This window comes from Boleophthalmus pectinirostris, unplaced genomic scaffold, assembly GCF_026225935.1.
Source record: "Boleophthalmus pectinirostris isolate CB_2022bp ecotype Guang Dong unplaced genomic scaffold, ASM2622593v1 HiC_scaffold_809, whole genome shotgun sequence".
Lineage (NCBI taxonomy): Eukaryota > Metazoa > Chordata > Actinopteri > Gobiiformes > Gobiidae > Boleophthalmus > Boleophthalmus pectinirostris.
Genome location: NW_026571518.1, coordinates 1 through 13,120, shown reverse-complemented (window position 1 = coordinate 13,120; position 13,120 = coordinate 1). Strand labels below are relative to the sequence as shown.

General features: G+C 40.4%; 2 protein-coding genes across 2 annotated transcripts; both read left to right on the top strand.

Annotated features, from left to right (window-relative positions):
- Positions 1–2,233: 2,233 nt before the first annotated feature.
- On the top strand, positions 2,234–8,761 carry zfand5a (zinc finger, AN1-type domain 5a). Its single transcript, XM_020935411.2, has 6 exons — positions 2,234–2,610; positions 5,435–5,596; positions 5,962–6,064; positions 6,172–6,257; positions 6,731–6,859; positions 6,945–8,761. Exons 2-6 carry the CDS (start codon positions 5,437–5,439, stop codon positions 7,091–7,093), a joined length of 627 nt encoding a protein of 208 aa, XP_020791070.1. The 5' UTR covers positions 2,234–2,610; positions 5,435–5,436; the 3' UTR covers positions 7,094–8,761.
- A 1,375-nt stretch (positions 8,762–10,136) lies between these two features.
- Positions 10,137–13,084, top strand: LOC129412562 (U5 small nuclear ribonucleoprotein 200 kDa helicase-like; the record flags this gene model as incomplete). The annotated part of the gene is made up of 13 exons (XM_055166513.1): positions 10,137–10,371; positions 10,552–10,715; positions 10,799–10,970; positions 11,068–11,260; positions 11,335–11,390; positions 11,458–11,556; positions 11,641–11,793; positions 11,900–11,999; positions 12,066–12,202; positions 12,279–12,356; positions 12,443–12,616; positions 12,721–12,858; positions 12,929–13,084. Coding segments are annotated over exons 1-13 (1,665 nt in total), but the record flags the coding sequence as incomplete, so codon positions are not given.
- Between the last annotated feature and the right edge of the window lie 36 nt (positions 13,085–13,120).

Here is a 13,120-nt window from a genome sequence, read left to right as displayed (position 1 = left end):
TATTTTGCCCCGAATTTAGATATTGTATTATAAAACAATATTGGATATTAATGACTTTGTTTCTGAAGTTGTTTTTCACAACTCTTTTCAAAGGACATGCCTAGACACACCTCCCAAAATCCCCTCCACAGGGCTTCACATACATTTGAATGGGGCAGGGAGGAGGGCAAGTTTAAATGTTTTTAGTGCACCTTATCAACTGCACACAGCTTATGTAAATGGATAAGCTGCTATTTCCACCAGCAACCCCCTTTTATCAAGTGGTCCACCACCACAACGACACTACTGTGGCAAACCTTGTCTGTGTCAGATCTGCCTGGTAACCACTGCCTGGTTGATCTAGATTCATATAAGTAATCCCCCACACATACACTGACACGCAACAAAAAGAGGCTCAAACTCAGTGCAGTCATGGCAACACTGAGCTCACGTGTGCCTGTCATGGCTGTTGACATGTTCATACAGTTAGACTAGCCCCCTAGAGCAGCAGCTCACTTTAACCCACCCACATACATACAGTGTGCTCTACACAAGCTTGCATGTTTAGAGCAATAACAGCAGAGAGACTGGGGGGGATGGGTAATGATACTCAACACCTCCCACTCTCTCCTCAGCTGCCACCCTCCCCTTACTGAAACCCATGAACCTTCACATACTAAGGAGACATAGATTTCACATACACAGACACAGCCCTATTTTCTCCCAGTGAAGGGACAGCATTAACAAAACAGTCACACAAAGACCTCGCTGTAAGCATAGGTTTTCTTCTGACCCCTCCCTTCCTGGTCTTTTCTTACTTACTAGTATATGTAAATAATGCATGGATTTGGATCAGTGTATAATTTCCATATAATTACATCTCATTGTGGCGCAATCCCAGAGCCGGACAGGTGATTATGGAACATTTTATGTATTATACTTACTTTAAATGTTTTACTTGACACTCAAGATACTACTAACACACAATGATTGATGTAAGCTGTATAAGACCAGAACTATGATTAAAACTAGCTTGTTGTACAAAGATAACAAAAGATCATGGTATGATAGTGGATATAATGCCCTTGTGATTATTTTGTTGACAATTGTTGTGTATGAAATGGTTTTGTTTTGTGTGTTTTAAATTAACAGAAATTGTATCACACATGTGTGGTTTCTTAGGTAACAATTTGTCACGAAATAGTTTTTGGCCCCAAAATAAGAGAAACCTGATAAAACATTATGTGGCTTCATTATTTATACAACATGACTGCTGCTGTGTGTGTATTTTACAACTCATGTAACCTTATCTCTTCACGTAAACTGTTATAGCTACAGGAATCATAGATAGTGAAAGAGAAATAGTCATGAGTGGGGAATATTCCCTTCAGAAAGATTAGGGATTTCTAACAAGCTGTATGTCCTAGTTTAGTCTTGAGACTTCCAGGTTGTACCAGACCCTAGTGTTTCCATGAACCAGCTCATTTGATTCATGACGAAATGTTTCTCTCCACTTGCGCTAAAGTTTGTTTTGAACTCAGCGCACCTTATAGTGTGACGTTAGGCTTGACAACGCAGCAAAATATGTCGCAGCTTGTTCAACCTGCAGGGCAATCTTCAGGTCCTGCATTTAAAATCTTCAAAACAAAAGTCAAAAACGTGTTTGTATATAAACACAGAGTAATCACAACAGTAGTATCCTACTCCTCATCCGTTATTAGGATTACTTAACATATGTGTGAGATTATTGCTGTGTATTTCACAACTGTTTTGCAAATATATAGAAGCTGTGTGCTCACAGTACTCCCCTGGCTCAGTGTCAGTTTTTATCTTTTGTAACCTGTCACAACATGTTTACAGGCTCACTGTCACAGTATTGAGGGTTAACTGTCAAATGAGACAGCATTTCCCACCAAAAACAAACAACAGCTGTATATCTGCTATGTTATAAAGTGTATAACCGTGTGTTTCAGAGTGTTGATTATTTAGTGGCAAAAGTCCCCATGAACATGAAGTGGGCACCCGTGTTTTGATCCCGTGGTGGAAAAAGTATCACAAAGGTGTAGCCTACTCCTTATAACGAAACCACACAAAAAGACACACAAGAACATTGCGCTTGCCTTATTCATATGTGTGCTCATTTGATTGTCCGTGCTATTATTCATCTACCCATTCATTTAGGTGGATTACTCAATAAAAAAGATTCGTGTCCTTGTAGGAGGATGACGAATGGATGTGTAATAACGCAATCCTGACTGTGGGCATGCGCAGTGGTGCTCTCCCCCCGCCACGCCGCTGCACATCCGTCTAGCGGAGCTGTGGATTTCGCTCGGGGCTCCGCAGGCAGCCAATAGCGACACGTTGTTTTACCCGTGACATCACCCGCCACTCCTCTTACTAAAGAAGGAAACAAACATCTATCCAGAAGGAACGGGGCACGGAGAGAAAGAAGAGGTAGGACGGCGAGGGGAAGGAGAGCGAAATCCAGCTTCACACAGTCTGGCAGCAAGGACTACCACGCAAACATCACCAAATACGGCAAAATACCTTGATTAGACCCAAAGACGTTTATCTTTTCATCCGTGATCTTACAAGAAGAGCACCCTAGAGGTTTACCATCGACCTGATAAGGTAAATGTCGTTTATTCCTATTGTACTTTGTGTTGACGTTGGTTAATACGGTAGGTTGGCAGAGAAAATGATTGAGCGATGGGCCAGTGGTGCGTCATGGCGACCTTTCTTCGTGGACTGAAAGGTCAGGCGGTGCACACGTTTCGGGTAATGTGATAAACAAGGTTTTATGTTTTGTTTTGTTTTTTTATCAGCGTTTGCTCACGGAAGTTATCCACGCAGTCAACACTATCATATCTCCATGATTGGAAAGATCACAAGTCCCCGGACGCGACTCTGTCTCGTTAAAGAGAAAAACAAGGGAGGGTGCTGAGCTAGTCCTGTCTGTGCCGTATTTGCCCAGAGCTGGGGGGATGGGGGAACTAAAGCCTTTTAATTCCTTGTCTAGAAATAGAAAATTCACGAGCCGAATAGCCAAGTAGATCGAGAATTATACTAAAATTTTCTTTATATCTTCACTGGAGACCAAGTACACGATTGTGACGTGTTTCTAGCCTAGGGATTACACGGTCAGGTCGACTCAGGGCTCTTTGGCACCACCAATTTGATCCCAAGCGCAAAAGAGTGATTATATAATAGAGGTTGTTCACATTGCTTCATAGAATACATTGAGAAAATGGCTGTTACTGAAAACGACTTGATAATGGAGAGGTTGTAAACGGAACAGGAAGCAAGGAGCGGAGCTGGTAGACAAAGGACTAAAGAAGAAACAAAGACGAGAGACGACCACACTGTCTAGACTGTTGGATATTCTGGAAAACGTACAAAATACAGCTTTTTGTCCTCTTTGGTTGCGATTCTTAATTTACATGCGCCTTTAAAGCTCTAAATTGAGGCATTGGTAAACCTGCAGTAGTCATTTAAGGCCAGCCATTGAGTGTGACTCAGTAGTTTTAGCCAGAGCAAGGCCTGCTGAAATATGAGCTAAGCTTGTGGTTGATAAAGGAGCCTAGTCTTCCCCTTTTGTTGGCCATAGATTATCAGTCACACGGAAGGGTTCAGTTGTTAGCAGTTGCCTTGAAGTGATCTAATTTCATGCCAAACTAGTCCAGATGATTTTGACTAGCGTTTATGCTTGTGGTTTTGTTAAAGGAAGTAGATAGTGGACAACTGTAGCGTAGGGCTGTCTGAACTGTGTGTTGGAAATTCCCTGACTTGCCCTGTCTGTTGGAGAAGATTAACCACATCTGATGGAAGAATTTGATACCCTTAAAGATAGACTAGCTGTAGATGGCAGGATGTAGGTTGTTTGTAAATTGTACATACTAAAATGATCCCTATGCCATTTAATAGACATGTCTCTAGGATTACTTACCAAATAATTGCCAAGCATTGTGTATCCTTGTTGCTATTTGTTGAAGAGAACAGCTCTGCCATGACAGCTGGTACCAAACATGTCAGCTGATTCCACCATTGTTTCCATGTGTCACAAGTAAACATGGTGGTTAATCTTAGCCTGCCTATCTCTATTGTGTTCTGTTTTTGTTTGTCAGTGGGTGATAAAGTTGAAGCAGCAGCAGAAGTGTTTGACCTGAAGGCCAAATTAGGATGTGCCAAGTACCAGAATCTGAAAGAGCAGGCTTAAATACTGTAACAAATTGTTGTAGTTGGCTTTATGCTTTTTAAATAAGTAAGTACACAGAAATGTGGTGAAATTACTTTGAAAACTGGCAATGACATTCCATTATTTGCCTGTCCTGTGTGACATTTCCAGTAGTCAGCAGCTGAGCATGTGACACAAAGGAGAAGATGGGCTTTGTAGGCATTTCCAAGGAAACCCTTTGTTGACACAGTGGTGAGAGCATGCAGGGGTGAAAAGGGAGACGTGTGTGGGGTGGGGGAGGCTCGAAGATTTAAAATGCACTTGTTGTCTGCTGTTGAGGTCAGGACACCTCAAGTGAACTGACAGGACTTTCTGAAATAGGCAGCAGGAACATTGGGCTGCCCTGTTTATGTCTGAGAGCAGAATACAAACGAGCTTCGCGGCAGTGCTAGGGAGCAGCTGCCGAGTTACAGCACAACACAACCAAAGGTTGTTTACAAGGGAAAGGCGATACTGTACAAAGACTGCAGTGAAGCCCTAGATTTGTTCTTGTCAAGGTTAGTTGATTTAAAAAACAATCAGCTTCACTCGAAGACAGGATGTGTCTTACTCAACTAATCTAATCCTGGCCTGCTCGCTCATCAAGGTGTCTTTGTGTTGGTGTCCCAAAAGACAGAGTCGTCTTCCATTGCACAACTTCCTCTTTGTATTGCACTGCAGTCTAGCTCAACGTCATGGCTACGCAAGCCATGTACATGCTTGTTTTATCAGCGGATGTGTGATGAGAAGTGATGTCAGAAGATTTAAATTGCCTTTTGTGATTGAATAATAAGTGATGGGGGAGATCTGTTTTCTCAAATATATGTCACTGCATTGATTAGATCACTGTAAACAATATGTTATTGCACACTTATCAGTACAGTTGTTGATAGTTGTATTGCCAAGTGTTATTTCAGTTTCAAATGCTCTCAGGGCCCACAGAAAGGGTGCAGGGAGACAAAAGAGGATACAGTGATTAAATGGGACAGTACATGTTCTGCCAAAGGTTCTGAACAGTGGCTGTGTTTGTCTTTGAGGCTTCCTGCTGTGTAGTTCTCATATCATAGCTGGCTTGACAGGCTTGTTGTTGTCAGATTTTCATAACACAGCTAGCTCTTACGTTACCAAAGGGCGTTTGAGTTTCATCTGAACAGGAATGACGAGTCCATTTTTTAATTTGGAACAGACTTGAGTATTCACTATGTATGCCAAATATAACCACCCCTTTTTCCTTTTTCTCAGAAATGGCCCAAGAGACGAACCAGAGCCCTGTGCCCATGCTTTGTGCCACAGGCTGTGGTTTCTATGGAAACCCCAGAACCAATGGCATGTGCTCTGTTTGTTATAAGGAGCACCTGACACGGCAGCAGAGCAGCGACCGCATGAGCCCTCTCAGTCCAATGGGTGAGTTTAACCTAATAAGTAACACCACTAGTGCGTACTGAGATGGGGGTTTGTGAAGCACGATAGCTTAGTTCAAATCCATCCAGATCTTGCCCACCTCTTTGTTTTTCCTCACAGTGTAATAAAACACTGTGAGGAAACTGTTTTTGTCTTTAAGGTTGTGAGGGATGTTTGAGAAACCTCTAAGGTCAACCAAGTTTCTCTTGGTCTAAATATAGCAACAAGTTAAAACGTGTCCTACCATCAGTGAGACTCAGCAAAAAAAAACTACAATGATTATGAATATAGCTTCATTTACATATATTTAACAGTGTTCTTTAACCTCTTGATTCTGTTTACATAAATTATGATTTTGGTTTGTTCAGGCTCAGCTGCTAGTCCTTCCTCAGAGGCTTCAGCTATCCAGAGACTAGAAGCAAGTCTAGCCAAGGTTGAATCTTCTCCAGCTTCATCACCAGGCATGTCTAGGTAAGAGAGAGAGATAGATTGATATATAGATATATGTAGATATATTATATATTATATAATTCTTTCTTTATAATGGCAGCATTTTTCACTTTTTTATATGTTTTCAGAACTGTTCAAGGATCTCTTCCTGTCACCCAACAAATGACAGAGATGAGCATCTCTAGAGAGGATAAAGCTGAACCATTAGAGCCTGGTAAGACTTCCTCAATACAAATATACACACACTGAGGGTAAACACATGTGCCTGTAACTGTTCTCATATGGCCATTTTTACGCACGCATTGCCTTCTTGGACCCTCCATGACCACAGATTATTTTAGATTCAGTGTTGCATACCAACTGTGGGTTTTACTTACAGCCTCCAAGAAAGAGAGGCAGCCCAAAATAAACCCGTTTAAAAATACTTCTACACCAGAGGGCATTCTCAGATTTGATTCAGTCTGCTAGGAGCTTCCTGGGGTTAGTGCACTATTTTCAACAAGAACAAGAATTAAAAGATAATTCTTTTGTGAGTATAATGTTGTAATTACAAAGGTACAAAATTACAGTTGTTTAACGCTGTCAAACGCTAATGGGGCAGATTGGTGTTTTGTTAAATGAAAGCTGTTAAAGAACTGTTTGTTAGAAGTTAAGTAACAAATGGGATATTTTGTTTTTGTTTTGTAGTTGTAAACCAGCCTGCCGCATCTAGTCCTGCCCCTGTAGCCTCTTCTAGCAGTGAGGAAAATAAGGGAGACACCCCCAAACCTAAGAAGAACAGATGCTTTATGTGCCGCAAGCGAGTGGGCCTTACAGGTGAGTATTAGTCAGATCTTTATAGTACTGTTCATTGTCATATTTGTCTAAATTAATCTCTTAATTTTAATTAATCCTTTTTTAGGATTCGACTGTCGCTGTGGCAACCTTTTCTGTGGCATCCACCGATATTCCGACAAGCACAATTGCCCCTACGACTATAAGGCCGAAGCTGCTGCCAAGATCCGTAAAGAAAACCCTGTGGTGGTGGCCGACAAGATCCAGAGAATATAAAATGTGCCAATCTGATCATGATTATGATGATGACACCTTTGAAAAAGACTGGAGAATGAGTGTGAACCTTTTGAGTGGCAAAGTGAATATTACATGGACTTGATTTACAAAATTGCTCAAGAATTCAAGAAAATAACTGTGGGGAGAAGAAAAAATGAAAAGATTCTTTCAAGATGCATGAATGATCACTTTTCTGAATAATTCATTAGTTCGTTTTATCCTATTTTCTGTGGTGTGACTTTTCCGCTGTTCTATTTTTTATAACAAGTTTTGTCTTATTAAGAGCAGCCCAGGGTAACTGTCAAGATATGCTGTGCTCCTCTCAGCTATACCAGGCGCCATTTTGTGCCAAACTGTAGGCAGCCATTGTACCCAGAGCTTGTCATGTGTCAGACACTGGCCAGCCCTTCATCCATACTACACCCATTGACTGTTTAAACTCATCTTCTACTGTGTCCGTTGGTATTGGAGTCTGTCAATGTTTGGAGAATCGTACAACTGTCCCCTACTGTGCACAAGGGGCTTTGTTACTTTGTCTTTCCTAGCTTTACCTACCTCACAGCTGCCGTGTTTAGCATTGTTGTATTCACTTTTTTCACCACAGTAGAAAATTGGGTCGTTTTCAGTCCACACTTGATCATCAGCCTCAATGACCCTTTGATCCAAATGTCTTTGTGACGTTGATCAATTTGATTGTGATGAGGCTGGTTTAAAATGGTTGGGGGTATCTGCTAGCCAAGGACAAGGACTCCAGTATACTAAATATTCACAGTGGGCTTCATCTGTTAGTTACCTTAACCAAGATTGTATTTGAGATGCCTGGTTTAGGGCTGTGTGTACTAATATGAGTGACCCAGGTGAAAGGGTAGCACCTTTGCCTGGAAGGTGAATTTAGGGGCATGAATGATTGGGATAAATGCATGAGTTACTCTTGATCAGCATTAGTGTTTCTGGTATAATCTAAGAAATTTGGCATCACTCAACTAGAGTTTAACACATTTTATTTGCTGAAAGACAATTTTCTGTTTTATTAGCTTTTTTTTCCTTTTCCATCGGTATTGTACTGATGTTAGCGCATGTAATTCAGTGCATTTGTGGAATTAGGGTATGTGAACCATGTTTTTGTTTTTTAAATTGCGCTAACAATGTTTGTGAGCAGAGTGTGTGAGTGTGAGTAGTGGGAGTATTCAACCCTTTTTGTCTGTGGAGCTACCAGGTTTATCAGCACATGTTTACAGAACTACAAGAGCATGCCAGAGCTGGACTTATGAAAATAGATACCAAGATTAGATGTAATTTCTCATCTAATTGCTAATGATTTGTGTGTCTTCAAATAGAGCACAGTAGCTGCGTGTGTGCGTGTGTGTGCGTGTGTGACTCTGAATGCATGTGTGAACGTGTCCATGACTGCCAGATATAATGAAAACCCTGTGTATGTCTGTGACAGGTGTTGATCCCACTTCTCTTCTTCCTGTAAGGATGTTTTTCTTTTTTTTTTTTCTTTTAAAGTGTATGTATCCGTTTGAGTTTTTGATTCTTAGTTATATGCAAATTTGTACAAAAAAATGAAAAAACAAACTGTGTTTATTTATGTATTACATATAATCTTGCTATCCAGCATTATGACAGAATAGTATCATGTAAATAAAACTGTACAGAGAGACATTATTATGGCCTTGTTTTGTTGTTTTTGTCTGATTAGAACAGACCATTAAGAAAACACAAAGATTTGCTGAGTTAACACCATGACAAGTAATGATTTAATATAAAATTTGCTACATTTTATAATACAAAAGTCCTCAGACAACCAAAGAACTTGATAATCAATCAGTCAGTTGTTAAAGTGAGAGTGGACATAAATATCTCTTATATCATGCCTGGTGCATGACTAGGTGTAATACCTCACCTTGTGTAACCTGGCCTCTTTCACATCCTCTGTTAATACACTGTTACAGACTGTGGACCAGGGTCACTTCTATCTTTAAATCTAGTCTGGGTCACACAAGAAGCTTGAGCCTGACCCCAGATACGAGATAATTTGGATATCCTATTAAAACCATCAAGTTGTCTATTTTTCCAATATGAGGCTGTTTAAGTCGAAGGGAATAAGCTGTTGGAGTAACAAGTAACGACAGGCATATAACTGATGTGTTTGTTCACAAATAATTACTGAAAAGACAATAGCAGGCAAAAATTGTAATGTTAAATTTTAGTACTAGGAAATTACAATACAATAGCACTTAAGTATGCCAGACAACATTTTACCACATAAAAAAGATACACACATCCATTAATGTTTTTCGACTTTTATTCTCAAGTTAAAGAAGGAGATTCGATAAGCACTTAACAGCATGGAACCAATAACCCATTCATACATCTGAAACCTTGGTGACAGTGTGACTTGGGAAAAGTGGCCAAGGACAAATGACACAACAATACTAGGCACTGGCAAGAGCGGGGATCAAACTACCGACTTTTGGGTTCAGGGGCAAGGGCCTGAGGGACTTCCCCAGCGAGTAAATTTAAAGATCCTATGTTATGCAGAATTGACGCTTGTGAGCCTCAAGTCATGCTAATGTCGTTACCTCCTCAAACCATACCTGGAGTTGTGTTTTGTTTCATTCACACGTTTAAGTAACTCTTTATTATTAGTCTGTCTGCATCTCCAAAGCTCAAAATGTTCTGTTCAACCTTGTGATGTCATGATGTCATGACCTTTTACCTTTAGTTCAGCAGAGATGGGCAATTCCAGGAATGAAACTACCCAAATGATTCTACTAAAGGTGTATGGCGTTTAAAAATACAGTGGAGCACTTTCCGTAGTACCACATGACGTCACAAGGTGGAACAGCGCGTTTTTGAGATAAGGACTTAGCCTAAATATGGAAGATTTGTGCGTTAAACATGTGTGAATGAGACAAACACAACTCCAGGTACGTTCGTGATAAGGAAGCCACTTTATAACGTAGATCAAAAAATAGTGTGGTCGCCAAAACAGTAGAGGGCGCTAAAGTTTTTGCTACGTCCCACCTTTGAACCCGGAACTGAAAATAATCCGGCAGAGTGGCGCTTGTTGTTGGCTCGTGTCGTGTTAGAGGTGCCATTGTAACGTCAAGAAAACGTCCAAATGCTGTGTTATAGTTAAGGCCAAGCAAACGGGGTTTGCACGAAGCGAAGTGTGTTTATTAGACTGAAAGCTAGCAGACAAAAATAAGTAAGTTTAAGTCGCAGCTATGGCGGATGTTACTGCTCGTAACTTGCAGTACGAGTACAAAGCGGTAAGTTCACTTTTGGAATTAAAACTACAGCATAAATATTAGAACATATTGTGCTAACATGTAATGAATTTGAATCATAATGGAGGGAAATATTTCTAATTCTAATATAGTCTTTAGTTGTTTTGCTTAGTATTTGGCCTACTTACCGAGTCCCGATTGTGCTTCTGTTTTGAACGAAAGAACTCAAACTTGGTGCTGCAAGCGGATCGTTCTCTGATCGACCGAACACGAAGAGATGAGCCCACAGGAGAGGTGCTGTCCCTTGTGGGGAAGCTGGAGGGGACCAAAATGGGCGATAAAGCGCAAAGGACCAAGCCTCAAAAGCTGGAGGAGAGACGAGACAAGTCAGTGACTTTACACCAAATCTTGCAGATGTATATGGATCTTTACGCTGTTTACAGGGTTTGTTTTTTGTTTTTCCACCTAGGCGACGAAAGAGAGATGAAGACAGGCATGACATCAATAAAATGAAAGGGTTTACCTTGCTTTCTGAAGGTATTGATGATATGGTGGGCATTGTGTACAAGCCTAAAACTAAAGAAACACGGGAGACATATGAAGTGTTGCTCAGCTTTATACATGCCGCTCTTGGAGATCAGGTCAGATTTCTACATACACTTATCCATTTATACATTTTCTCTTTTTGCCAGTATTTGGTCATGAAAATATACTCTTGCATTATTGTAAATTACACAGCCAAGAGACATCCTGTGTGGAGCAGCAGATGAAGTCCTGGCTGTGCTGAAGAATGATAAAATGAGGGATAAGGAAAGGCGTCGTGAGGTAGAGCAGCTTCTTGGCCCTGCTGACGATACTCGTTATCATGTGCTTGTCAATTTGGGAAAGAAAATTACAGACTATGGAGGTGATAAGGACCTACAAAATATGGGTAAGTCCTTACTTTTTGGACTGTTTAAAGGAAGCATTAATTAAGGAAGTATTAAACCAAATCATATTCTGCAGATGAGAACATTGATGAAACGTATGGAGTGAATGTCCAGTTTGAATCTGATGAAGAGGTATGCCTTGTTTTTCATATAGTACTGTCATGTAAACATAAGTTAATTTTTATTTTTGTGTACTTAGGAGGGTGATGAAGATCAGTTTGGTGAGGTACGAGATGAGCATTCAGATGAAGACAGCGAAGGAGAAGAAGCAGATGTCAGTTCTACTCTGACAGCCAATGTAAGTATTTTTACATAATAAGTAACGTATGCAATGGTTTTCTTCACAATCGCCTGAAATAATGAAACTGTATTTCTTGTTTAGCTTGGTGTCACAGGTGATGTGATGACTGTGAAGAAAAAAGATCTCCATCCAAGAGACATTGATGCCTTCTGGCTGCAGCGTCAGCTCAGTCGCTTTTACGATGATGCTATTGTTTCTCAAAAGAAAGCTGATGAAGTCTTGGAAATTCTCAAGGTATTTTTTTTTTATTTGTCACCTGGAAAGCCTCAGATTTTGTATGTACTGTATATGTGTTATCGTTTGGATGAAATGTACTTTCAATTGGCACGGTTTTCTTCAGACTGCCAGTGATGATAGAGAATGTGAGAACCAGCTTGTGCTGCTGCTCGGTTTCAACACTTTTGACTTCATCAAAGTTCTCCGCCAACATCGCCGCATGAGTAAGTTATTGCTGAAAAGGACATTATTATGTTAACTTTTTTATTTAAACATTTCTCTATTTTCAGTCCAGTACTGTACAATGCTGGCAAGTGCACAGAGTGAATCAGAAAAAGAGCGCATCATTGGAAAAATGGAGTCGGATCAGGAATTGTCAAAAATTCTTTATCAGCTACAGGAGACTGAGAAGGAGGATATTATTCGGGTAAAGTCCTGTTTTTGAAATATGTTAATTACTGTCTCATTTAATTTAACAATAATAATTCCATTCATGCTTGTAGGAGGAGCGATCTCGCAGAGAAAGGGTCAGAAAGTCTCGTGTTGATGACTTGGAAGCAATGGACATTGACCATGGAGAGGTGAATATATTTATTTGTAACTGTGTGATGCTTAATTGCCTTCACTGTGTGGGATATAATTTGTTTACATCACCCTTGTTTTGCAGTCAGTTGCCCCTCGACAGTTGCTAGACTTGGATGACCTGGCGTTCACACAAGGAAGCCACTTTATGGCAAACAAGAGGTGTCAGCTTCCAGATGGTTCATTTCGCAAACAGCGCAAAGGCTATGAGGAAGTCCACGTGCCGGCCCTCAAACCCAAACCTTTTGCTGATGATGAGGTTTATCCTGTCATTTGATTAACTTAAAATGTCACCCATTTATCTTCTATTTGCTCCTCTTGTTTTTATTAAAATCTAATTACAACCTCCTATTTTGACATCAGGTCCTGGTTGCAATTGAAAAATTACCCAAGTACGCTCAGGCTGGGTTTGAGGGATTCAAAAACCTTAACCGCATCCAGAGCAAGTTGTTCAAGACAACCATGGAAAGTGATGAGAACCTTTTAGTGTGTGCTCCTACGGTAAGTATATCATTAGATCGTTGTCAATTCTAATATAACAATATTATTAACATATTCTCTGTGTTTATAGGGTGCTGGAAAGACTAATGTTGCTCTGATGGCTATGTTGAGAGAAATTGGAAAACACATCAATGTTGATGGGACCATCAATGTAGATGATTTCAAAATCATTTACATTGCACCTATGCGCTCTTTGGTACAAGAAATGGTGGGCAGTTTTGGCAAGGTGAGCTAGTCGATTCTTGTCATTCTCATCTACATT

Coding starts and splice junctions, on each gene's coding strand:
- zfand5a (XM_020935411.2), top strand. CDS start 5,437: ATGGCCCAAGAGACGAACCAGAGCCCTGTGCCCATGCTTTGTGCCACA. Junction 6,065..6,171: donor TCATCACCAGGCATGTCTAG/GTAAGAGAGAGA, acceptor ATATGTTTTCAG/AACTGTTCAAGGATCTCTTC. Junction 6,258..6,730: donor AGCTGAACCATTAGAGCCTG/GTAAGACTTCCT, acceptor TTTGTTTTGTAG/TTGTAAACCAGCCTGCCGCA.